Raw genomic sequence first — 24,617 nt, 5'->3', positions numbered from 1 at the left:
TGCCTTTCAAGTGTGTTTGTCCCATACTGCGGAGTTATCAGCAGTTAAGAAAGAATGTGTACAGAGGACTTTGCTTAAATTAAAAAAAAATAAAGAATCAGATGAAACGGAACAGATGGCAACGTGACAAAAATGTCTGTATGAGTTTATAAACAAGAACGTGATGCAAAGCTGCCACCACAGTAGCAGTGTTGGTATTTATGCATTGAAACACTGCCTAATAAAACCCTTTGGGCTCTAGTGGTATATTGCAGTTTCTCAAGAGGATAAAGTTAGCTCTATGAATGCAAGTGTACGCATATAAATAAATAATGAGATTGTAGGAAAGTTTCAAATCAAATTAATATGGGAAATGTACTGGCTCTACATTATACAGGTGAAGATGTAAATTAAGATTGTGGGTTTCTAGGTTATTGTAATAAACATTCCATACATAATACAAATTTGGAGACAATTTTAATATATCAGAGCTCACGACATAAAGCAAATTATAAACTTTGAAAGTGGTCATTAAGTTAAAAATGCAGTGTTATTATTGAGAATGCTACAGCCGCAAAGCCATCATGACTTGCAGCAGCTGAACAGAGGTTTCAAATGCAGAGTGACTCCTCTCTGCAGTCTGCTGTGCAAATGAGTCAGTTTGTCCAAAGGAACAGATGTACAGTGTGCTGACCTAACACTAAAAAGAGATCCTGGTGACAACTGGACTTTAAGTCTCTAAGACAGCAAGTACATGCAGGTAATGCAAAATTGACTGAGGTGCTGAATGTGCAGTAAAACCTAAGACAAATCATTGTAATTTGGAAACGAATGCTTATTTTCTTACAGATGTTGATAACCAAACATTCCCTGTAAAAAGGCACATTCCATGCTTTTCCATAGCAAGCACATGTCTAGGATGCCTGCTCATCGGTTCTGCAGTAGGCCTGCCTTTGCCCTGTGTTTCTTGCATCATGGCTTTATGAGCCGGTAGAGTTTACACAGGGGTCAGACTGACTTGGCACAAAAAGGGGAGCCTTATCAGTCCATAATTGACCCTATCAGTTCTTCTTATCAGACCAAGAAGCTTGAAAAATGACAGAATATAAACAAAGAAACCAGATAAGACTAGAGCAGGTTGTTGATTTTGGCTGAGAGAAGAGTTTTGTACAGAATAATGGTCTGTATTTGAATTTACTATTGGAAACTGGTGGACTATCACCCCACTTCTCTTGTTGCCTAGAGCAGCATCTTGTTTTATGGGGAAAAATATAGACATTTAGCTGATTTAGCAAATAAGCCTTCAGTTGTTGCTTAGTTAGGAATTTTTGTGACATTGGTGCCTTAAGGTTGGACCAATTTGTGTTATGAAAATTTTAGCCTATGCAGAATATAACACAAAGGCAGTGCTGGACTGAAGAATCAGACACTGACCACATTTTTTCATTAATTAATCATCTCATAGAGTGTTAGAATAGTTATCTCATAATAGTTTGCAAGTAATTATTAGTCCAAGCCAGTTCTTAACAGGTTATTAAGATAATGTTCAGAAAATGTTGCTGGATGTACTTACATGGTCTGTACTACAAGTAGTTTATTCCAAGATCTTGTTGTCTCAATGCAGTATTGCTTACTTGGATTGGCAGATTGATAATGTGCACAGTCCTACTTCATGTTGATAACCTTTCAAAGGTGAATTAGCTTTGCTCTGCAGATCTGTTTTTCTTTAGCGAGACTGGTTCCCTTTAATTAGTTTTGTCTGATTTGGAAGAGCACAGGTGGTACTTACCTGCCTATATGTAACATGATCTGCCTTCTTAGCAAGCCCTCCCACGTTGACTCTGAGATTACTTTTTAGAATTTATCTTGTTTTTGTCTTTTAGCCATTTAAAGAACCCAAATTGAAACTTAAATCTCGCTATTCAATGGCTCACCTCTGGAATAATATGCTGTGTTTAGACACTGAACTGGTCATTCAAGGTGGGAGGGAACCTAGCAGGATCGTGATCTGTCCCATTTCTTCAGCCTTAGGTAAAGTGGTGATGTAATTCCATCCGATTGTGTTTCCTTCCTTTCAACTCTTTTCCTTCTACCTCTGTTGGTGTGTTCTCTGAGATTTTCCCACAGTCCACCCAGCTCAAACCTCACTTTACTCAAACAGATATGCTTGAGTTTCCTTCCCTCCTTTCCAACTAAAAGAGAGCACATTCTTAGAGGACAGAACTACCCTGGCAATTCTAAGTTCAATACCAGAAGAATAGAATAAAACGCTCATATTGGAGGTTTGTAAAATTCCTTGAGGAAGCATCTTCTCTAGGTAGGTAGTTGAGATGTTGTTTGGTTGCATTGATTCCAGTGTTTACATTCAGTGACTTGTGTAGTTTTGTTCAGTGTCTTGCAGGGTAGAATACTGTGTGATTTTAAGGGATAATCCTGTGAAATTTTCACTTACCAAGTTCTTGCTGTGCTGACGTTAAGGCATTTGAAACTAATTTAACAGATCATTTCTGCTGTTCATTGTACATATACAGTGACATTTGGGGACCCAAGCTCACTGGGGAGTCAGGGGTTTCAGACTTCACTGCTCCTCTGGGATAGCGTGTCGCTCAGGCGCCAACTACCTGTCTGGCCCAAGTTTCAGCTCAGCTGACGACACCTGCTGTAGCTGTGCTGCCCAGCTGGGAAAGTGCAGTCTTGGCAGCTCCCCAGACACTTTTCAGTTAGTGCTTGGAAAAAAAAATAGATAAAATGAGTGCGTCTGTTGCAAGTGAATTTAAAAACGGAGAGTACTGTATTAGGGACAGAGTCAGTCATCTGCTTAGTTGCGCAGCTTTGTGTTCTGTAAGAAATGTTCAGCACGGTGTTTGTCATTGGGAACTGTATACAAACATACGGCCATCATGCTGCTGTTTTGTACTCTCTGGCTTCTTTAACAGCATTAAACATAGCTAGCATCCCGGGTGTTTAATTACAGCTGTAAACCTCTAGTCATTTTAAGTGGGGGAAAAAGTGATAATTATTCTGTTCCTGACCTGTGACACAAATTCAAGCATTGCATTGAGATGTTCTTACCAGATTGCTTTGCAAACTCGCATGTTATACTTTTGAGAGCATTCTATTGATATGGCAAGCAAAGGTATAAAATTGATATAGCATTTACTTGGTACTGTTGCAGGCTTCTAATCAGTCTTTTCAACAGCAAGCCCTTGAGATCACTCAGAGGCCAAGTTCTTGACAAATGACTGCTTGAGTTTAGATGTAAAAGAAATGCATGCGTATGTTGAGACCCCTTTGCAAAATTAACTTCCCAGAGTTCAAAAGACAGGCTAGTTTTGTTGTTACTTGCTAATGGCCCTTCATTTCCTGCTTGGACCATGTTTACAGACATTTCAAAGATTTTAGGGAAAAACCACCTCTCTTGCCACCTCTCGTCATTTGTAAATGTCCTCTCTGTTTGAAGTTGCCTCTATAAGTCCTGTCAGTTTGTCTTTATTGTGAAGTTTTAACACCTATCAGAGGATGTTCTGATTACTAACTGGTCAGATACTGTATTTAATTATATTTGCAGTCGATTTGTAACTTAAATTGGGCTTAGGGATTTAGAGTAGCGTGTAAAGCCATATTTTATCCTATAACCCCTATAAAAACCCCTAATGTCCTCTTACAGTAATTCGAGATATTAGATGTAAGTATAAAAACAGTAAATAAAAGTTAATAGAATTATATAAGATGACGGTGTAGGCTTACCAACTAGCTCTTGTAGACACGCTTTAAGAACTTTTCAGAGATTAAAGCATTTTTTCCTTTTTTTTATTTTGTGGAGCTGACCTCGTAAAGCTGCAACCACGTAAGTTGAGAGCATGTAAGTCGACTGTATTTGTTCCAAACAATAAGTAGTGTAACTGCAGCCTAATATTGCTACTTTATACAGTACATGTGATGTATTGTGCTTATAACTAACTCAAAACAGGGAGCATTAAATATATGGCTAAGCAGTGGCATATCCTGTTCTGAGATGACATTTTAATGTCAGTATTCATGCAGTAATAGCAGAATAAACTGCACGCTGGCAAGCGCTTTTTACTTAATCTCCCATTAGCTTTCGCTTTACATGCATTTTGTCCTCCGGCTGCAGATATAAATTCCCATCATGCCCTTTGCTTTCTAGAGTTCAGCCATGGCTTTATTTTTTTATAAAAAAATATTTAACAGTTTGGAGCATTATTGTGAGGTAGAGCGTCATAGCGTCTCAGCTAATTATGAGCAGAACTTGTGCAGGAGACTTAAAAGAGGGTTGTTTTCCTTTTTGTTTATTATGGATAGTTTTGGATAATATATACAAGTAACAAGGATTCACTATTGTACTACCAAAGAGAAGCACAAGCATGCTTTTTAAAACACTGCAATCCAGCAATTTTAGGACCATTATACACACATTCTTGTGCCTTGGTTGCAGATTACATGCATGCATAGTTCCACTGGTATATTTCTCATTATCTCTACTCATTCCTAGCTTCCCTTTCCTGCATCTAAATCAAAGAAGATGCTTTCCCACACCGGTCCTTTGTTTCAGGCAGCTCCTGGCCGTGAGCCAGGAGGTGCCATGAACAAGCTGTTGTATTCTCAGGGTTTAGGATCTCACTGTTCACTAAAGCTGCTTGGTTATACAGTATCTCAGACAGCAAGGTGCCATAGTACTAGTCCTTGTTAGAACAGAGAGTTATTGTTTCTTACAGAAATTAATTCTGTGGCCTGAAAGGAGATCAGCAAACAGTTAACAGAAATGAGTGTGACAACACGGAGAAGACCTGTAAGCTTTTCCTGCTTACTGTTGGCACTGCCTACTGCTTTTGCCACATTATTTGTGTTCATTTAGTCTTGGAGTAGATTGGGCTTTTTGTTAATGCCACTGCAGTGTGTGACTGGCATGTTAATTTTGACCCAACCTCTGAATAACATCTTCCCTTTCTTTGCGGTGCAAATCAGAAAAGCAAATACAAGTTTCGATATGTTTCGGCTTTCACATCTTTCGAAAGGGGAAAAGGATGTTTTGTAAGGTGAGGTTTTTCAGTATTATAGCCAGTACAGTCCCATCCATACGTATTCGTATCCTTGATGAAATAGAAAGAAAAAAACATTGTGTTGGATAATGTGTGTTGCTTAATTCTAAAAATGGTATGGGCTGTAATGGTATCATTCCAAAGCCCAAAGTCATATTTGTCATAAGTAATTGAAATCCTGAAAAGACAAGGGTCACATTTATTTACCGCACTAAGTATTCCTTTAAATAAATTCCAACAAAAATAAAATCTTTAATAACATTCTGCTGTTTGAAGTGCAATGGAAGGCTTCCTATGTCCCTGGGCTATAAAAGGAGGTAACGCATAATAGACATTCAGTAGTAGCATGCACCATCATAGTTAAGATCAGAGAGTTCTCTGAGTAGTGTAAGCTAGAGGTCAATAACCTTCATAAGTTTGGGGATAACTTTAAAATTACCCACAAAAGGCTGAATCTGCCATTTCCGCCGCTGTGTCCATTATTAAGAAATGTAAGGCTGGCTTAGCGACAACCCTGCCAAGAAGAGGAAGCAAATGTTTGTTGATTTTGTGGGCTGAGAGGCAAGTGGTTCAATCAGAGAGGCCTTTTTTTCAATCCAAAGGCAACAGTTGGATATCTGGCATCTTTGTGCTATGAAGTGTCAGAAATTGCCATTCAGTGTCATCTGCATTAATGTGGCTTTCGTGGCCAGGTTGCAAGGGAAAAGCTTCTTCTGAGGGACCAATTCAGACTACGTCTGAATAACAAATTGCATTAATCCCTGGGTCCTGATGCTGTTTTACCAACGGTACTCAAGTAAACGAGATGTTATCGAGAAGCCATTCATGCAAACTCATGCAAAGTCGCTCAATCTAGGGACTGGAAAATTACTTATGTAGCAGCCATCCATAAAAAGGGAGGGAAAAATAATTAATGAACAACACAGTAAGTCTGACTTCTATTATATGTTAGGTTATGTAAACAATTATAAGAACTAAACGAGGACTGATTGCATTTATATGGAAATAATACAGTATTCTATGAAACAGTCAACATGGATTTAAAAGAGGTCCATGATCCACCAATGATCAAAAGCATACAGTACATCCAAATTGACAAAGAAATGGTTAACTGCACATAAAATGTATGTTCTCACCAGGTCATCTCAATTGCCACCTCAATCCAATCAAACATTTGTGGTTCAAACTCTGGAAACCAGTTCGTAAATGGAAGCCAAGGGGTCTGAAAGACCCACAGCAGTTCTTCCTATAGGAATGGTCAAGATCCCCCTTCAGAAGTGCCACAAGCTAATGTAATAGCACACTACAGGAGGTGTCTTCTCCATGTAATCGAGGGTATGTCAGAAGAGGATATACAGAAGTGTGACACTCATGTTTTTGGGACCTTAGATGTTTATTTGCAATAAAACATTTCTGTGTGCAGTGCTATTAAAATTGCAGTAAAAATGTTTAGATTTTCCAGCTGGACACATCTGAACCCACTGAAGCTCAGCAGGTGTAAGCCTGGTCATTCTGTTTTTAAGATTGCTGCTGGAAGAGGGGCCAGCAGGGGGCGCTCATCCTGCGGTCTATATGCATCCTAATGCCCTAGTATAGTGCTGGGGACACTATACTGTACGTCGGATGAGACGTAAAAATGAGGTCCTGACTCTCTGTGGTCATTAATAATCCCAAGGCGTTTCTCAAAAAGAGTAGGGGTGTAACCCCGGTGTCCTGGTCCTTACCAATCATGGCTTCCTAATAATACTCATTTAGGAATTGGCTTCATCACTCTGTTCTCCTCCCCACTAATAGCTGATGTGTGGTGAGCGTTCTGGTGCACTATGGCTGCTGTCGCACCATCCACATAGGAGCTGCACATGGTGGTGGTGGAGGGCAGTCCCCATTATGTGTAAAGTGATTTGAGTGGAGTGTCCAGAAAGCACTATATAAGTGTAAGCGATTCTTATTATAAACCAAAAATGTTATAAATATTTTGTTGTTTCTGAATAACTCAGGAGGGCAATGTATAAGATGTGCATTTTTGTGCTAATGTCTATGGGTGCACGTGGTTTAGCGCTTCGCTGTTGGAACCGTTTGGATCAAAGGTGAAAAGCACAAATGCTGATCACTCCCTCCTGCTTCAGCTTTGTATCCCTCCCGCAGTGATGCTATGGAATTGTTCAGAGTCATTTGAGACTTTCTCTGTAGTTTGTTTTCCTGCTTTAAAAGTGCGCCTTTCCCTTGAATGAGACAACAGAACATCATTATGACTTTAGTACAGGGGCAAGTGACAGCATGCGATGAGGAAAAAATGTAAACAGCATATGCAGAACATTCCAGATCTTATACGTGCATTTTGAGCAGGTTAACCCTTAGCAAAAATGTTGGCCAAAAAAAGTTCAATTTAAATTTGAAACTGCTGCAGTGTAGAGGAAGAAAAATATACAGTAATAAAATCTATTTTTGCTCTTTCTTCAAGAGTGCCTCTTAGGATATGTTATCTTTCGACTAAATGGTTATATATTGGAGTGCTACTTTACATAGACTATTATTATAAAGACATGTACAGTTGTTACACTTTCGCAAGACTGAAGGTTTTCTTGACAAAGTATAATTGGTTTTATACAGTATCACTGCTGGGATGTAAAATAAAACCTTATACAAATAAAACTGATCCAATCAATTTTTTTAGAATGAAGGGCAACAGAGAAATTAAACCAATTCAGAGTCTTTCTGATATTCAGGTGCTTTTACTTCAAAGAGACCATGAAAATCTGCAAACACTCTGGCCCTCTGGGACTAGGATTGGAGATCCTGTCTAAATGTTAGAAATACTGTAGCAAGTGAAGAATATTTCAATCCATGGTTAGAAAAATAACATTTCAGTCCTTTCAAAAGAAAAGAGGAACAGCTCCACCTGCTGATTGTACAAGGGAATTTCATGGCTGAAGCTGTTCAGAATGACACTGGTTAATGCCCCTTCTTGTAGTCTTTGTGTCAAACTCCAGAACAGTCTTTGGTGATGCGTACACGTTTTCCAGTAGATTGTCCCAGCAGAGCTCTGATGAGTTCAATTTTATTTTTGCAATAACATTATTTGTTTTCATTATTTGTGCTTAAGCCTGGCGTTTTATTGAGTTTTTATGTAGTTTTTTTTTTTCTGGCCATGATATCCCTTTAAACCTTAGCTTTAAATTTAATTCATTAGTGCATGCAAGACCCCTAATCACATTTTTACAAATTAGTAGTGTTTTTCATATTTAGCACTGTTACTTCAATCAGGGCATATTTGTTTTAACTGAATTGTTAATATTCTTTTAATATTTCATTATATAAAGAGTGTATATTTTCACTATAAAATGCCGTGTATATCATACCCTTTGCTCAATGCAGTACAGCTTTAATTTGGGTTTCCTTCAGTTTTCAGAAGATTCTGTTGCTTCCCATCTCTTTTTACTTGCTTAATTGGCTCAGAAATAGCCACAAGGCTCAAGACTTGGATTGGCCAGTTGTTTTTCATAAAATCTCATATTCCGTGGCCTTGCTTGGTTGGTGGTCACTCTCAAATATCCACTGATAATCCGATTTGTCACTGTGATAATCCACTGACAAAGAAAAAACATCTTGCAAGAGGCAGATGCCTTCTAAGACATTTTACAAAGATCCCTGTCTTGTTGAGTGTGGCAAAACGATTTTATTATATACCATTGTCAATTTTCCAGTTAAATAGTTTTATATCATAAACAGTGCTGCAATTTGCAAAGTGAGTAGAGAACAGTAAGGTCAGAATTAGATCTGTTGATCTTTGAGGCTTCAACACTTCAAGGATTGTGCCTTATGGTTGTTCAGGTTGCATTGGCAATGAGGTTGTCATTGGCAGTTAATGAGTAGGTCAAACTTTCAATATCATCTGGGCTTGTTTTTGAGATTTTCAAGCTTGCAGCTAATCATTTTGATAAATGATTGGTTTTCCTTAGGGTGTGGCCATATATGCCATAGTAAATAAAGAAGATGCTGTGCAAAATCTGATATGAACTTTCATGCTTTAAACCAACAAAGGCAAACATCCTGGAGCAGCAGGTCAGTAGCTGATGACTGTGAAAATAGCATCAGGAGAGCCATAGGTGCTTTGTTGGAAACATTTTCCCTGTGTCTCAAATGAGAGCTGGGAAAACTCCAGAGCAGAACACTAATAAATGTAGTTGTCCCTGAGGCATTCCCTATTTCTGTAAGTTCTCAACCTGTATGCTTTTATGTGCTTTGAAAGCATGCTTTGTTATAGTAGGGATAAAGAATTCTAAACAAGCAGCTAAAAAAAATGACTCTTTTTTATGCCACTGATCTGTGCTTTTAGTTGTGTCTTAGGAGTTATTGTTGTATATGGAGATTTTGTGCTGTGGGAAAATAAGAACAATTTTAAAATCAAAGTCTTGGGCTTACACATTTTGATCTGCTCTTCAAAATCTGAGTGAAAAATGGACCACTTCAGAAAATAACGACTTCAAACAAAGCAGAAAATACATCGTAGTGCATTCAGAATGCAGTAAGTTAGCTAGCACATCCCACCATTTTTTTATTACAATAGAGAATTGTACAGACTTCAGATACATCTTTGACAGAAACCATCCATTTTCTATCCACTTTAACCAGTACAGGGTTGTAGGGTAGTCAGAGTCTATCCCAGCAAGCAACAGGCGCAAGGCAGGATATACCCTGGACAGAACGCCTGTCGACTTATCAACCTAGGGAATAATGACAGCAATTTGTTCTAGGGAAATGTGTTCTTAGGGAAATTTCTAGGTAAGAATAACCTAGAAATAATTTTAACCTAATCTTTAAAAATTGATTGTTTTTTTTCTGTGTGGGCCTTTTTCACATAAAGGTGTGTTACCTTTTCCAGATTTTTATGCCTGTGACTTACGGAAATGTCTTTATAAAACTTACTGTATCATGTGCCAGCAGTGTAATCCTTTGCTGATAGGTTACATTATGTCATATGCAGGGTTCGGATTAAGTGTTACATTCTGGTAATTTTAAAATAGTCCCAGAGATTTATCCATGAGTGTTTCTGCATGCATTTTTGCAGTATGTTAGCTGTGTACCTCAGACACATGGTAGTTGGTCTTGGCTAATGTTATAGTAGGATTGTTCCACGTACAAGACCCAATAATAAATGTGGGCTTTTGCAATGGTCTTTTCAATTAGTATCTCAGTTATTTTGCTGCTGAACACATCTGAGCAGTTTAAAGTGATATAAAAAGAGCAACTTAATATGTATTAAACCACTTAAATGGTGGTTAAATTCTTTTTCCTTGTTGTTAAAATTCATTGTTCTTGTTGAACGGATAAATACTATGAAGGCAGTTCCTGTTAAGGAGTATACAACTTTATGAAACTACTGTAACGTGTGCCACATTTCAAATTAAAAGAGTAAATATTATAAGTAGTTCAGCTTGTGAATATAATGGTAGCAATGCAAAATGTTTTGTTTCTGCATTCATGTTTTTTTTGTTTGCAGTGCATTTAAGATCAGGAATAGGAGGCAGTTCTTTACCCAAAGGGTTGTGGGAGTATGGGACAAACTATCCACCAGGTTGTTGAAGCCGGTACCCTGGTGTCTTTAGAAAAACATCTCGATATCCTTGGATAATTTACTAACTACCCAACGGACTAGATGGGCCAAATTACCTATTCTTATTTGTAACCTTTCTTGTATTCTTTACAGATTGCCTTGTTTTCAAATGTATGCAAATATTTAAGTCCTATTGAAACAAATTATCTTGATCTTATCTGTGTCTTAACCTATGTATTTTATTTTCAGGTTCCACAGAATATCTTTAGGGCACAACAGCTGTTAAAAAGGTGCGTGTTTGTTCCCTTTAGACTGTATTAAATTTTCATACAAAGATTGATCCTGCTCGTATATATTTCTAATCACAGTTAAGAAAATTTCCTCTCCGTATTGTGTTTGGCTCCATTTTACAGATGTTTGATATAACCTTTTCTAGGCATACTTATTAATACAGTTAGCATAGCACTTATTCAGTTTGAATAAAAGTCTGACTTGATTCTTCAAAGCACAGGGAAGGTATTTTTTGTCAGATTAATGTCCTATAGTATATCCTGCTAGTAAAACTAATTATGTATATTGGTGGTAAAAAAAAAGTGTTTATCAGGAAGAAGTTGGTTGTTAGGTCTTTTTGACCTGGTCAATCTAGTAGAATCAGGTTTTCAAACTCTTGTAAGAGAAAAATTGTCATTTTGTTTTTAATTTACATTTATAGCTCATTGTGAGTAGAAAGAGTGAATTCCATCTTCCTCCCAGGGCTTCGTTTCCTACGAGTGAAATCACACTTTCCTGAGCAGGTATGACTAAACCAATAGCCTGTATGAGGTGCTATGAACTTTACAGCCTGCAGTTTTCTTTTTACACACTTTATTCTTTAGTTAAAAGGAGTCTGGTTTGTGACTGATACGAGTTGTTTTTTACTTTTGAATGGGATTTTGGCACAAGTTTCAAATTGACCCTATTGTTCAGGAGCCCACAGACCCTTGTTTTTAGTAGTGCCTCATCAAAGGCTAATGATTTAACTTGACTCAGTTGTACATTTAAATGAAGTTCTGATTCTGACTTATATTCACAGTTCTGGGTGCACTGGAGGTCATATAGCAACAGCAGTGATTTTCAGAAGAGGGCACTGTGGAGCAAGCTTTAATAGAGACTTACTCCAGCAAATACACTATTGAAATAAATAGCTTATCTACTTTTTTGTTAGGTGTAATGCTACCTATAGCTCTTCATGGGACCCATTAAATAACTATTCTGTAGTGTTGTGACTTTTGCTTAAATTGTGTGTTGATAAAATCCTTTCTGTGGTTTGCTAATGGGACATCAGTGTGTTAGAGAATATTAACGGTTCTAGATAAAACATAGTAGTGTGCATTGTGCTTTCTTGTCTGTGTTTAATATACACTGTAATTCTATTTTTATCATAGCACTATTCCACTGTTCAGCTTTTGCAATTCACTTATAGCCATATCACCCTGTTTTAGCCATATCACCTTGCAACTCACAACTGGCAACCCACTGAAGCTCAGCGGGTGTGAGCCTGGTCAGTACCTGGATGGGAGACTCCTGGGGAAAAACTAGGTTGCTGCTGGAAGACGTGTTAGTGGGGCCAGCAGGGGCGCTCACCCTGCGGTCTATGTGGGTCCTAATGCCACAGTATAATGACGGACACTATACTGTAAAAAGGCGCCGTCCTTCGGATAAGACATAAAACCGCGGCCCTGATTTTCTGTGGTCATTAAAAATCCCAGGGCGTTTCTCAAACAGAGTAGGGGTATAACCCCAGTGTCCTTGCCAAAATTTCCCATTGGCCTTTACCAATCATGGCCTCCTAATCATCACCATCTATGAATTGGCTTCATCACTCTGTTCTCCTCACTGATAGCTGGTGTGTGGTGAGCGTTCTGGCAGACTATGCCTGCTGTCACATCATCCAGGTGGGTGCTGCACACTGGTGGTGGTGGAGGGCAGTCCCCATTACCTGTGCAGCGCTTTGAGTGGAGTGTCCATAAAAGTGCTATATAGGTGTAAGCAATTATTATTATTTTTAGGAACAAGTAATAGGTTTATTCCATGCTGAAAAGAGAAAAAAGAAAACACAACGTTTCAACATGGAGCCTTCTTCAGGTCATATTCTAGGCCTTTACTTTGTATGACCACTAGGTGATGCCAAATGTTCATTTTTGCATTGGTGCTTGGGGTATAAGATTGCTCCAGTTGTAACAGCTGAAACCAGGTGATCTATGTTATGTCCCATGTTATTATCACATTATTACTCAACACCTGTGCTTGTGAGAAAAATGCAGATTTTTTTTAACTAGCATAACTTAAGTTTATCCACTGCCCTGCAGTGGATTGGCTACAATACAGGTTTTATCCTGTCTTGCACCTGTTGCTTGCCTAGACCTATCTAGCTAGCTTGCCTAGCTCCACCTTGACCCTGTATTGGATAAAGCAGTAAGAAAGTGGATGGACGGAGGTTTATCTACAACATAAAAATGTTTTTTGAAAACATGTACTGTATATTCTCCTTCTTTTTTCCATTTTAAGACCACAGATCTATTTTTCTGTGAATTGAAGGTCATAGTATGATGAAGTAGTACACAAAAGGTTTTCTGTTGTTTTTGCGTTTTGATCATTGGTCTGGACCTAGAGTTTTAAAAGAACTTTTGTAAAAAGTTAGTTGTTTACAATATGTATACTGTGCAACATAAAACCTCAGTAATAAGTGTGAAGCAGTGAGAGCCGATGGAGTGTTTTGTCAATGCACGTCAATATCTGAAATGGAACTGTACTTATGTGATAAAGATGTGTTTGTAAGCTTAGTACAAAATGGACAGGCTTGATTTGACACAATTGTGAGCTGTTTTGCTGTGATACACGTCATAGAAAAGAACTAAGATAAAATACACTGCAGGGTACATCAAAATGATGTCTGTTACAATTTCAATATTATGCCAGAGGATTACATTTTAAGTCTCAATCACAACATCCTATTTGGCTTTGAATTTGGAAGTGCATAATAAACTGCTGCTTTGAAAAGTTCCTTTCACTTTTAGGATCCAAAAACATTCTAATTAGTTTTACAGAATGAATCTATGGGAGGGTTTCACGAACCATTGATGTTGCAAGTCAAGTGTTAAAAACTGTGCATTGGAACTCTTATTTTTTTAAGATTGTATATGTGGTATTGATAGTAAATTAATTGTGCTGTATTGTACACATTTTTAAATCATTTTACTAACCCCTTTAAAGGTTTTTAAATGTTTAAATGTCAGGGTTAAGCACCTTGCGTGATGCCTGAATTATGTTTTATGTATTGCTTCTTGTAAACTTAAATGCAGGATGGCAAAAAAATTAGAATGTGTGTACAGAGGGTTGAGTAGACTAGGGACATGAAACCAATGCCTGTCAAGTTGAATTTCTTAGATTTGTGGACTGTTGGAGGAGCTAACTGAAAAGATAGACTTTTTTAATAAAAAGGTGCAATCTTTTGGACTTAAAGTTCTGGTTTGTTTTTTGGTGTTGTCTTCGTAGTCACCTGGTTGGCATTACAATTTAAACGAAGTCTCGCTAAGATACAGGAGTTGAGGTTTTCTGTCAGTGTGACGCTTGATTGCTAAAGAGAATGCACTGTAGTTTGTAACTTTGAATATGAAGTTTGAAGGAACTTTTTTGCAAAGAGATGCCCAACCTTTTCTGTCTGTTACTGGAATTTTTCCTTGCTTTTGGCTGACTTAATTAAGCTTTTAAATTGGGCAACCTGAATGTGTAGGCCTCAGGAGATCAGGTTTGTTATAAATTAGCTCTAATAAAGGAGCTAAATGCATTGTTAGACATAATATGAAATTCACAGTGCGCATATTTTATGCAATTAGGTCATTGCTTGCCTTAACGTGGTGATAATGTCTGATACGTGCCCTTATTTAATGAAACAAAGTGAAATTCTTGTCAAGAATACATGGACACCTGTTTCTTTTGGCCTGTTGACTGGCTGACAGGAGTAAAAAGCATTGCCTTCCCATTTGAAGGTAATTAGTAAAAAATAGACTGTGGCCAAGAATTTTAATACAGAATCGTAATATGATGCAAGTCATTGTTAGACTGTAGTAGTAAGATTTTCCTTGGTTTTTAATTCCTGACTTGAATCTGGAGATGAGTCATTTCAATGCATACTTAGTACTGTATTTAAGAAAAATGTATCATCTGTATTGGATATCTTTATCATTGTGTGGCACTGCATAGAATAATAACTTTGAATTTATTGGTCATTTTATAGTTCTGAGTGAGAAAGTAAATTGAGTTTGTAATATCTCTCCATCTAGTCGTGCTTAACAAGGTTGATACGCAATATAACGTATACTCTTCAGAGCACATATGAATGAATATGCTTATCAGCAACCACTAATAAGGTTGTTTGTTTAACAATTGGAATATTTTACACTTTTCAAACATTAAAAGTATATCGTGTCTCTTACCACAGAACGTCTTTATCTAGATCTTCTGGGATTGAAAAAGACAACATCTGTTTATTGTGTAGCCAAATATATGCATCGTAATTGACCCATGTACATTACCTGCAGTTTTTAGTACCTAAGGTGTAAAGAGAGCATGTTCAGGTAGTTAAATTTCCTGCTTAATTATTCTTTTTCATTCACATTTACATGGTCATTCATGGTCTATATTTGTGTTTTCAGTATCAGTCATGGAATGTAAAATGTTTTCTAAAACACAAAATACAGAAATCTGGCACATTTTAAGGACACTCATGATTATGACAGTAGTTCATTTGCATTTGATGTGATTACCCTAGGGAAGTCTAATTCCAGTAATTGAAGACATGAAATGTGCTTTACTTGCAGTAAACTTGATTAATAACTGCACTGTCTGTGGAAGTAAAGATGCAGGCGCAGTAATTGGACTTCTCCAAACTCACCGAAGGCTGAAAATGTTGTGATTGTTTACGTGTGCTAGTATTCTCACCTTGTGGTGTGATCCTGTCATATCTCAGAAGTGTATATATATATAATAAGAGAGTGAATGAATCACAAAGCATGATACATAGTCAACAAATAAAATGGTATCTGGTGGGTAAAAAGCACTATGCAAATACAAGAAATGTTCCATATTAATATACAGTATATACCTGTAGATATAACTCCCATTTTAAGTTATATCTGCAAGTTTCAAACAGAATTCTATGTGTATATATGTAGCCATGCATCAACAAATTATGTGTAAAATGGGCAGCTGATTCAGTGTATGAGGTGTGGAGGAACAGCCTCTGATCTACTGTATATTGTATGTTGTGTGTGAAGTACTGGTAAGACAGCTGTTTTGTTAAATAAGAAGAATACGTTCTTTTTAAAACTGCAGGATGGCAGTTAACTGCATAAGCAACTAACAGTTTTGCTCTGTATGAATATTTTACTGTGTCGGAAGTATTGAATAAAGAAGCTTGCTAAACCATATTGGATATCCACATACAGGTGCATTATGGCAAAATAAAATCGTTTTATATTTATTATTTAAATTGGGCACTAGGTCTGCATTTGAATTTCGATAGCGCATCTAAAAACAAATGGAAAAGCCATATCTGAAATATTGTGATGTTTAGTCCATGCACTATTACTTTTGAACGTACTGGGTAAGGTAATAGGGATTGGAGCTCACAAGGTACAAAAAGCATTGTTTATTTTAAAGTATTTTAGCACTATTCTTTTAAATGTGTTAATCAAAGTTTAAAAAAAAGACATCTAAAACTTATTTGTGAAAAATAATGCCTCACCCTTAATTTGGCTATTTTAGTTTCATATTGTTATTTGCTGCTAGGCTTCATCTACTTTAGTCACTTGGTCTAAAAAATGGTTTAATTTCATGTTGTGTGATGGAACAGTCAGGTATGAAAAATCAGACTTGGCAAGATGCAGGCTGCATTTGTACAGTGACTAACACAGTGCTTCTGCCTCCTGCTTTTCCTATTAGTGCCGGCAGCTAGCTCCAGAAAAAAATGAGTACTAAGTTGGCTCTGAAGTCAGATCGTTCACCAGTATTTTTTTTCTTCCCTATTGTTTGAATGTACCTACACTGGCAATACTGAGGCATGAGGACAAAGAGAAGCTCCAGCTTTGCCAGTTTATACAGGCAGGCAGCTCCAGAGGAGACAGTGGAAGGTGGTGAAAGAGGCAGGATTCTCTTAGTACGGTAGTTAAACAAGTTGGAGCTCCTACTTTTTCTTTCTGGAGCCTGACAATCAAATGTAACTGAGTAATGTAGATCAGGCTGATTCAATGGACTGGCACTGATGTAATTTTACATTTTATATCGGTCACAGATGGAGTGTGTTGGGAGACAGGGACTCGAGCTGGTTTGTGTCGGTTTTTTTCTGCAGCCCCAGGAAAGCACAATTCTTCACTCTGTCAGGCTGCTAGGGAGGGAAATTTGTGCACACACAGTAGTAAGTTGATGCAAAAAAAAAAATCGCACTTTCTGGTGTCAAGGTTTCCAGTGCAAAGCTAAGTCTTCCTGCTACTGGAGCATTTCGCGGGGATAATTAACTTTGGGATTAAAAAGGCTTGGACTGGAGGTTCAAGGAGATGGCTGTCATCTTAGCGAAAAAGTGCTGCGAGCTTCCCTTTGCCTGGACTGTTGCTGACAAAGTGAAATAGATTTTTAATATTCTGAAGTGCCGTAGCCAGGTTTTATCCTGCTACCTGTCATTGGAATGTACATTAGTAAGAATAATTGCCTGGTACACACCAGGCATTTCAATGCCTGTGGATGCTATACAGTATGACACAAAAATAAGGAGAAAAACAGACAAGCTAGGCAACTACAATATGTTGTTATATTTGTATTTAATTGCAAAAATTAGTACAAAAGGCAGACCAGAAGGGAGGGCAGAACATGTTTATGTGGCAGATTTTAAGTAAAGACAAGCATGCTGTAAAACTTGCCTGAGTTTGATAAATTCCTGTTACTTCTGTGAAGGTTGACATTAATGTAGAGAATCTCACTGGTTGAGGGGGATTGTGACGCAGCATGATGTTTATATTCTTACTGTAGAGACACTATACAGTGTGCTGGGTTTCTGGCAATCTGCTGGAAGATGTGCTCTCCAGGGTTAACTGTCACAGGCGTCTCTTGTCACAGATGGCAGGCGTGAAATGAAATACTAATACACTGAATTAATGTGTCAGATAGCATTGGCATCCTTTTACATAGGTGCCTGCTCTTCTTTTTTCTCTCCGTTTTTTCTTTCCTCCTGCCCCAAAGTTGTTACTGGGAGCATGCTGAGTGTGTTGCTGTCTTCCCTAGCTTGCCTGCACAGGGCTGGCTGGTGAAGGAGCACAGCAGTCAGGAGGGAGGCAGTGTGCAGGTCTGGGGGAGTCCGTCAGAGAGCGAGGCGGCAGGCAGGTCTGGGAGAGTTCACACTGAGCTCAGAGGCAGGGCAGAAGAAGCATACTGTACACACCTCTTGAGGAAGAGAGAAGGGGTGCTGAAGGGCACAGAATCCGGTCTAAATGGCTCTGTTTCTGGATGGGTCTCAAGGCATGGGGGCCTTCTACTGTCTGATCCGGAGGAGGTTCAAAAGGAGGCGGAAGAAACGGTCGGAACGTAAAGGTATCTTTTTCTTCCAGTGGTCTGCTTCTGTACCTCAGAATTCTGGAGATGAATTTAATACTTTGTCATTTTTGTATTTCTTGGTAGCACTAAAGACCACTATGTTTTTTTTTTTATTTTAAGCTCCAGATGACCTGTCACTAACTTCTGCTGTTTTTCCAGAGTGGTTCAAGGAAATTGTATGCTTAAGATCAGAAGCAAATGAATTTTACTGTTGCTGAATGCCTTAGGTAGGGCGATTGTGTAGATAGAATTCTGATAAACAGTAGCACGTAAAGTACAGTTGTGCATTTGAGGTGTTCAGCTGCGTTTTGCATCATATTTTCAGCTCCTATGGCTGTCACTGTCTTGGCTGGACCTTCTTGAGAAATGAGGTCTTGTGATCTCTTAGGGTCTGTTGTTAAAACTCATTAATTTCAAATGAACTTGAATATCTGGATGATTACTGCTGAGAATAGTTCACACAGAGGCTGTCAATTCAAATATCTTGTAAGGAAACAACAGCGTTCTGTTTTACTTTAGATCTTAAAATGTTTTCAGTTTATTTTTGGACAAAAAAACTGGAGAGCAGGTTAATTAAAGTAAGGAAATCTGGGTGTGATGCAGACCACTTTGTAACTTTGTAAAATTGCATGCTTGATACACTAGTTTCAATTAGATCTAGTCATATTCCATTAGGTAACATTTTTTTATTTTGCCCAGCAGCATCATTTTGTAATTATATTTTATAATGTGGTGGTCTAAGTGTTTTGATATATATTTCCAGTACAGAACATCAGAAACCACAAAAACAGTAATCATATTAAACAGTCTTCTGTAAACTGTCTCCTGACTAGATTTTTATTTTCTTCATCAGGGGCAGAAATAACTTATTGTTTAAAGCCATTTGATCCATATCAGGTTTTGTTTTAGCTCCACTTCTTTAGAGTTCTGTTTACATGGACTAGCATTGAAGTGATGTATGAGAATGTATTAAAGTACCTAGTCTTGTGGATTTATGTAAAACAACCCAAAAGTACTATTTTTCTAGTTATTTCCCATAACATACTTATTGGTCTGTTGTTTTACTTTGCACTTTTTAAACTGCAGTTTGTGTACTTTGGAATATACTTGTACTACATACACATCTAATGTTTAGCATATACTGTATAGAAGATCATGGCACAGAAGACACTGATAATTATCAACATTCAGCTCTGTTCTGGTGCTTCATTGTATAAGTATTCCTTATTCCTAAACCATTTATACTAAATGGTTAATTTAGTATTAAAACATATATGCCATAGGAATTAAAGGTCATGAAGTGTTTATTGTGACTTTAGCATTTAATCATTTCTATATGAATGTAATATTCTGCAGTGTACCAATTAGGTAATATTCTGCCTAATTGTTTTTTTTCTACTTTTTCCAGTTTTATAAACCCTGAGGAAGAGGTCGCCTTTTATGCAACGGTTGTCATGTCATTACAAAACTCAGTGCTGCTTTTATTTAAAGATCTACAGTAGATGAAGCTTACTGAGATTTTTCTTTGCTTAGCCATGCTGCTACAGCCTGTACAGTGTTCCTCTCAAATTTGCACACACGTGTGTATTCTTAAATTTGAGAGGATTTTCCATGGACTCTCATTTTATCATTTATATTACAAACTCACACTCACATATTACATCACGAAGGATCTGAAACAGATGAGTGTTTAATGGAACATAACATTTCTTTATAAAAGCCTTTTAACTTTGTGAGTAAGTCCACATGTTATCAGAGCTACAGTCACTGAGAGGACATCTTCTTAACTTCTGTCCTTGCATTACTAGAAATACCCACACATACATGCTTGTTCTTGTGAATACATAACATTAATTCTCATTCTGTTTTTTTTACAATTCCATGCTACATAAAAATGAAATTTGGTGTGGGGATGAAGCAGAACAAATCATTTTGACACTTTTTGTTTTTTAAGAAGCTACCATTTAGCATATGAAAAATATTTTTTTTCCAACATAACTTTTTCTCAAACTTCCCATCTTTGTGAAGATATTTTCTAGAATTTGGACATATATAGTAATATCTGCATATAAGTGCTCTGTCTCTCTGAGCTAAAAGCATAATTCAGAACCTAGAGAAAACAGTTCCATACTGTATGTCAAATATTTTAACAGTAAAAATCAAACATAAAATGTGTTATACAATATGTATCATATTTCCTTTGCCGAAGATAACTTCTGTATTGTTTATATTTAATATTTTGTTTTATTTACACAGTATATTTTTTTCCCCCAAAATGAAATACTGTATCACTTATAAATGTACCGAGAGAACACTGTAATCTCAAAAGTAGTAGACATTAGATAATTAGGTTCTCCAGAATACGTTATTTTGTTGTTGCTCTTTACTTGAATTTATTCCGTTAGATATATTTTAGATATATATTTAAAATACACAAATAAACATGGATACTTACAAAATAAGACCAGATTAAAAGATTTTTATTTAGCTGAAAAATTCTTTCCTCTTTTCTAATTCCAAACAAATTCCAACTGATTATACATATTTAATGTTTTAGCAGAATCAGTATTTAATTTTCTTTTCTAAAGCTGTGTTCAGTTGTGCTAGAGTTATATCTATTCAACATTTACAGATTACAAAAAGTGCAAGTTCAATTTGTAAAAATAAGACGATTCACTAATATGCAGTATAGTATAGAGTGCATTATTTAGTGAAGGTCAAAGGGACTTATCACCCTATTTGTGCATGTCCTGTATGTTAGTGTGTTATTTTGAATAAAGAATACAGATTGTTGGTAATTTTTAAATGTTTTGGTATTATTTTGACTAATTGATCATTCGTGACTGACCACGATATACTTGATTTAAAACTGTGGCATAAGCACTAAATCACCTCATTAGTGAAGGAGTTGACTGGGCACAGATGATGAAGTGAATGTGAAAATCAAGAGTAAGTTACACGGAAAGGCACTGATATGGCACGTTTTTCACTGATGGAAGCTGCACTAAGCACATTGTCCCTCTACCGTTATGAGGCCAAGTTCTTTTTATTGATGAATCAAAGTTTTGTGTAGATCACTGGTGGACTTCACTCAGAAGCTGATGGATAAAAGCTTTTGCGGTGCAGTAATGCAAACTGATATGCGAAATATTGCTCTTGAAGTCCAAGTGTGCTGGTCTGGATAGGATTGTCTAGTCACTACAGAACTCCATTTCTGGTAATTCATGAGTAATCTTGGGACCTCGCTGAGTGCTCTTCATATGGGCGTTCTTTTGTAACAGTTGCTTTCTTGTGTGTTGAAAACGTTACAGGCTGTAATTGTAATGTAGCAGCTTCTGGAAATCTCCATGAGATCCTAGAATTCACATTTTTTTTGCAAAATCACTTCTTTTTATGGATTTTAATCGTTCGGTTTTGTTCTCACCTTGGCTTGCTGAGTGCTAAGCTGTATTTCTGAAATTTGATAGCTCACCTTGCCCATTATGAAAAATATTGTGTAAAAATTGTCATGTAGTAAACTTATCTATCCATCAGAGTGCAATGCAATGTTTAGAGACAAAAGAAAGAACTCCAAACTTTGAATGAAAAGTAAACAGAAGAAACCCCGTTTATTTGGGAAGAAATGAAAAACTGTTACAGGTTTCTCTTCTGCACAAATGTACTATTTTGTCCTGTCTCCCTAGCTTTGAGATGTGTAGCAACATCCAAGTGTGTTAACTTTCAAATTAACTACAGGGACATATGTATACTGGAAATGGCACATTCATATTGAAAATTTACCAGATAGAGGTTTCAATTCATGAAGGCTCTCAAGCAGAAAGCATAATCCTACCTATTAGGTTTTCCACTTGGAGGGTTAAATCTATACATGTCTGTCACATTTGGAAATTGGTTATAGTGTGTTTGCTCTCGTATCTTTCATTATTCAGTGTATATGGGTATGTAGTGAGAGTAGGGCTTTAAATATTCAGTTTGTAGAATAATAAAGATGCAGTTCACTGCATAACAAGTAGAATTTTTAAAAGAGTTTTTAAGTATCACCTAAAAATAGCAGTGCAATGTCTGCTTTCAGAGTTATTCGGGTGGACAAGTGTGGAAACAGCGATCACAATGAGTTGAAATGCCTGCATAAGGTACTGTGGTAGAAATTTTCTAACTCTGTAGTTCCACATTGCCGGGGTAGCTATAGCACTGATTAGGTAAGATATTGGAAGCTAATGTCAAAGTTCTAGTTTATCATGTGCTATAAAAGTGGCTCTAACTGACTGAGATTTTGTGCGGATTTCTTTCCAAGGTTTTTAACAAATTCAAGTGATTAAACTGTCTGACATTCATTTTGTAAGCAATACCTAACATAGAATGTTTTCAATCTTCCCTCAAGTATAAAAAGACTGATGGTTGGTTTCCATTTATTAATTAAGATGATAAATTAATCAGTGTATTTTGTTGTTATGGAGTCTCAGCTGCACTTTGCTCCTTGGATTTTGCAAGATAAAATGTTAATATCACACTTCCTCTTAAAGCATTTATAAGAATGACTTTTTATCCATTGAAAATACTTATACAGTACATTTTGTAATATAATCAGTAGGGTTTTTTATTTTTCAGGTATGCTTTTCTCACAAGCCAGAGAATAAGTGAAAATTGCAAGCAAGATGCCAACAAGCAGAATATTTAGTTTTACTGAAAATCATGGTTGGAAGCATTACATATATTCAAAACATTAAATATTACCTTGTTTAATGTTTAAAATAATCCTGTCAACTTTCATATATATATAAAGAAGGCCCCTGAGATTCCTTTTTCATCAGAGCAGCTATTTTAAATGAATACATTGCAGAATTAAAATATCCAAATTCTTGAATAACCATTACCATAGATAAGATTTTCTTTTCTAGTAATTGCTGTCTTTCACTGCATACATGGTAGTTTTGTTTAAATGCCTAAAAACCCAGCTAATCTGCCCACAATCCAACACTGCAACGAAGCACTTTGAATACTGCCTCTACACACCGATAAAATGCACGCTCATGGTCCTCAATCTCAGTTTTTATAATAATTGCAATTCTTGTCGTTTGAAAGGCCTTTAAGCAATGTAACCTAATTAAATCCTTAAAGTAGAAAGTTTCGGAAGTTTTTTTGCAACTTGCATATAAATGAATGTTTTAAATTGGGAGTACTATTTTAAGGATGTCCTTTCTCGAGGAAACGTCATGTCTCAATACTATGCCCTCTGAAGCGCTTTGTGAGCCAAATTTATATATTTATATGTTTAATTCTTTAGTGCCAGGTGCGATTGCCCCATGGGATTATGTCTCTACTGGGTGTTTCTGAAAGCTTTGTTCAGTTTGTTTTGATAGTTTTCAAAAGTTTGTTTTCAATCAGTGTGGAAAAAGTTGCAATAATAAATAGCAATCAGTCTGGAAAAAATAGCCAGACAATTAAAATCCGTGTTACAAGGTCATTTCTTATCCTGTGTGTTTACAGTGGGGAAGAAGATATTTCTGACTGTGTACTGTATCATTTACTCAGTCCTCTTGTAGATCTTCATCATTCTTCCATTTGTGCGCCAATGCGATTTGTAACAGCAAGCCAAGACGTGACAAAACACACAGTTGGCTTTTCCGAAATGGAAGGGTATAGAACTATTCTACATTAAAGAAACGCTACACTTGAATTCATACCTCATTTTTGGTCGTGCATTTAAAAAAACATTATAGAGCTTTATCCTTTTCTGGCGCCTCTTTGATGTGATGCTGCAGTTTTGAGTTTATCTGTCCGACAGAGTAGTTAGTGGGATCTGCAAACGAAGGTGAACTCTGCCCAGATTTCTGGCTTTGTGATTTCGTAAATGGAGGGTTGTCCACGTGCTGTGTGCAGGACTCTTTAAAAACAATATCTGTATGATCGTTATTAAAAAATAGCACAGTTCAAACATTCTGTATAATTACTTGGTTTTGCAATCTTCTGAAACTAAGTAAACAATTATACTGCAATTTGTGTTGGTAATTAAGAAGGTTGCAGCATATTTGAAACAAAGGTGCCTAATTAGATCTGATTAGAATTCTGCACAGCAGGATTACTGGTTAGTGTCATAGAATCTGTTGGATGTGAAAAGCCCATTTTGGTCATGTGTGAATCTGATTTTGGCTCTAGAAACATCTGAATCCATGATATAGTCTGTTATGCTGAAAAATATATTTTTCGCTGGGTGTAGGTGTGTGTGTCAAGTGTGGTTTATAAATATAATCCAAAATAATTTCCTCTTTAAATCAAATGCAAAGTAAGTGCAAAGTTATCGAGTGTGCACTTTCAGGGAAAAAAACCCACTATGTATATGTCCAATATACAGTACCTTAAATATCTAAATTCACTTCATTCAATTCACTTGTTTGGAAAGT

At 36.9% G+C, this 24,617-nt stretch overlaps 1 protein-coding gene across 8 annotated transcripts in view; it reads left to right on the top strand.

Moving 5' to 3' along the window:
• LOC148821874 (double-stranded RNA-specific editase 1-like) overlaps nt 1-24,617 on the top strand; it is a 169,001-nt gene that overhangs the window by 86,249 nt on the left and 58,135 nt on the right. For 7 of the 8 annotated variants that reach the window (XM_088929959.1, XM_088929955.1, XM_088929961.1 and 4 more), the window contains one exon: nt 10,843-10,883. Coding sequence is in view for 1 of the 8 variants with exons in the window: in XM_088929963.1 (XP_088786089.1) it covers nt 18,114-18,213 (100 nt within the window). In the remaining 7 variants the exon portion in view is untranslated. Of the gene's footprint in view, nt 1-10,842; nt 10,884-18,113; nt 18,214-24,617 lie in introns of those variants that run through there. The other variant, XM_088929963.1, reaches the window with a different exon arrangement.

This window comes from Atractosteus spatula, chromosome 13 (assembly GCF_055471065.1).
Source record: "Atractosteus spatula isolate fAtrSpa1 chromosome 13, fAtrSpa1.hap1, whole genome shotgun sequence".
NCBI classification, from domain to species: domain Eukaryota; kingdom Metazoa; phylum Chordata; class Actinopteri; order Semionotiformes; family Lepisosteidae; genus Atractosteus; species Atractosteus spatula.
Note: the sequence above shows the minus strand (reverse complement) of the source record. Positions and strands in the feature narration are given on the sequence as shown.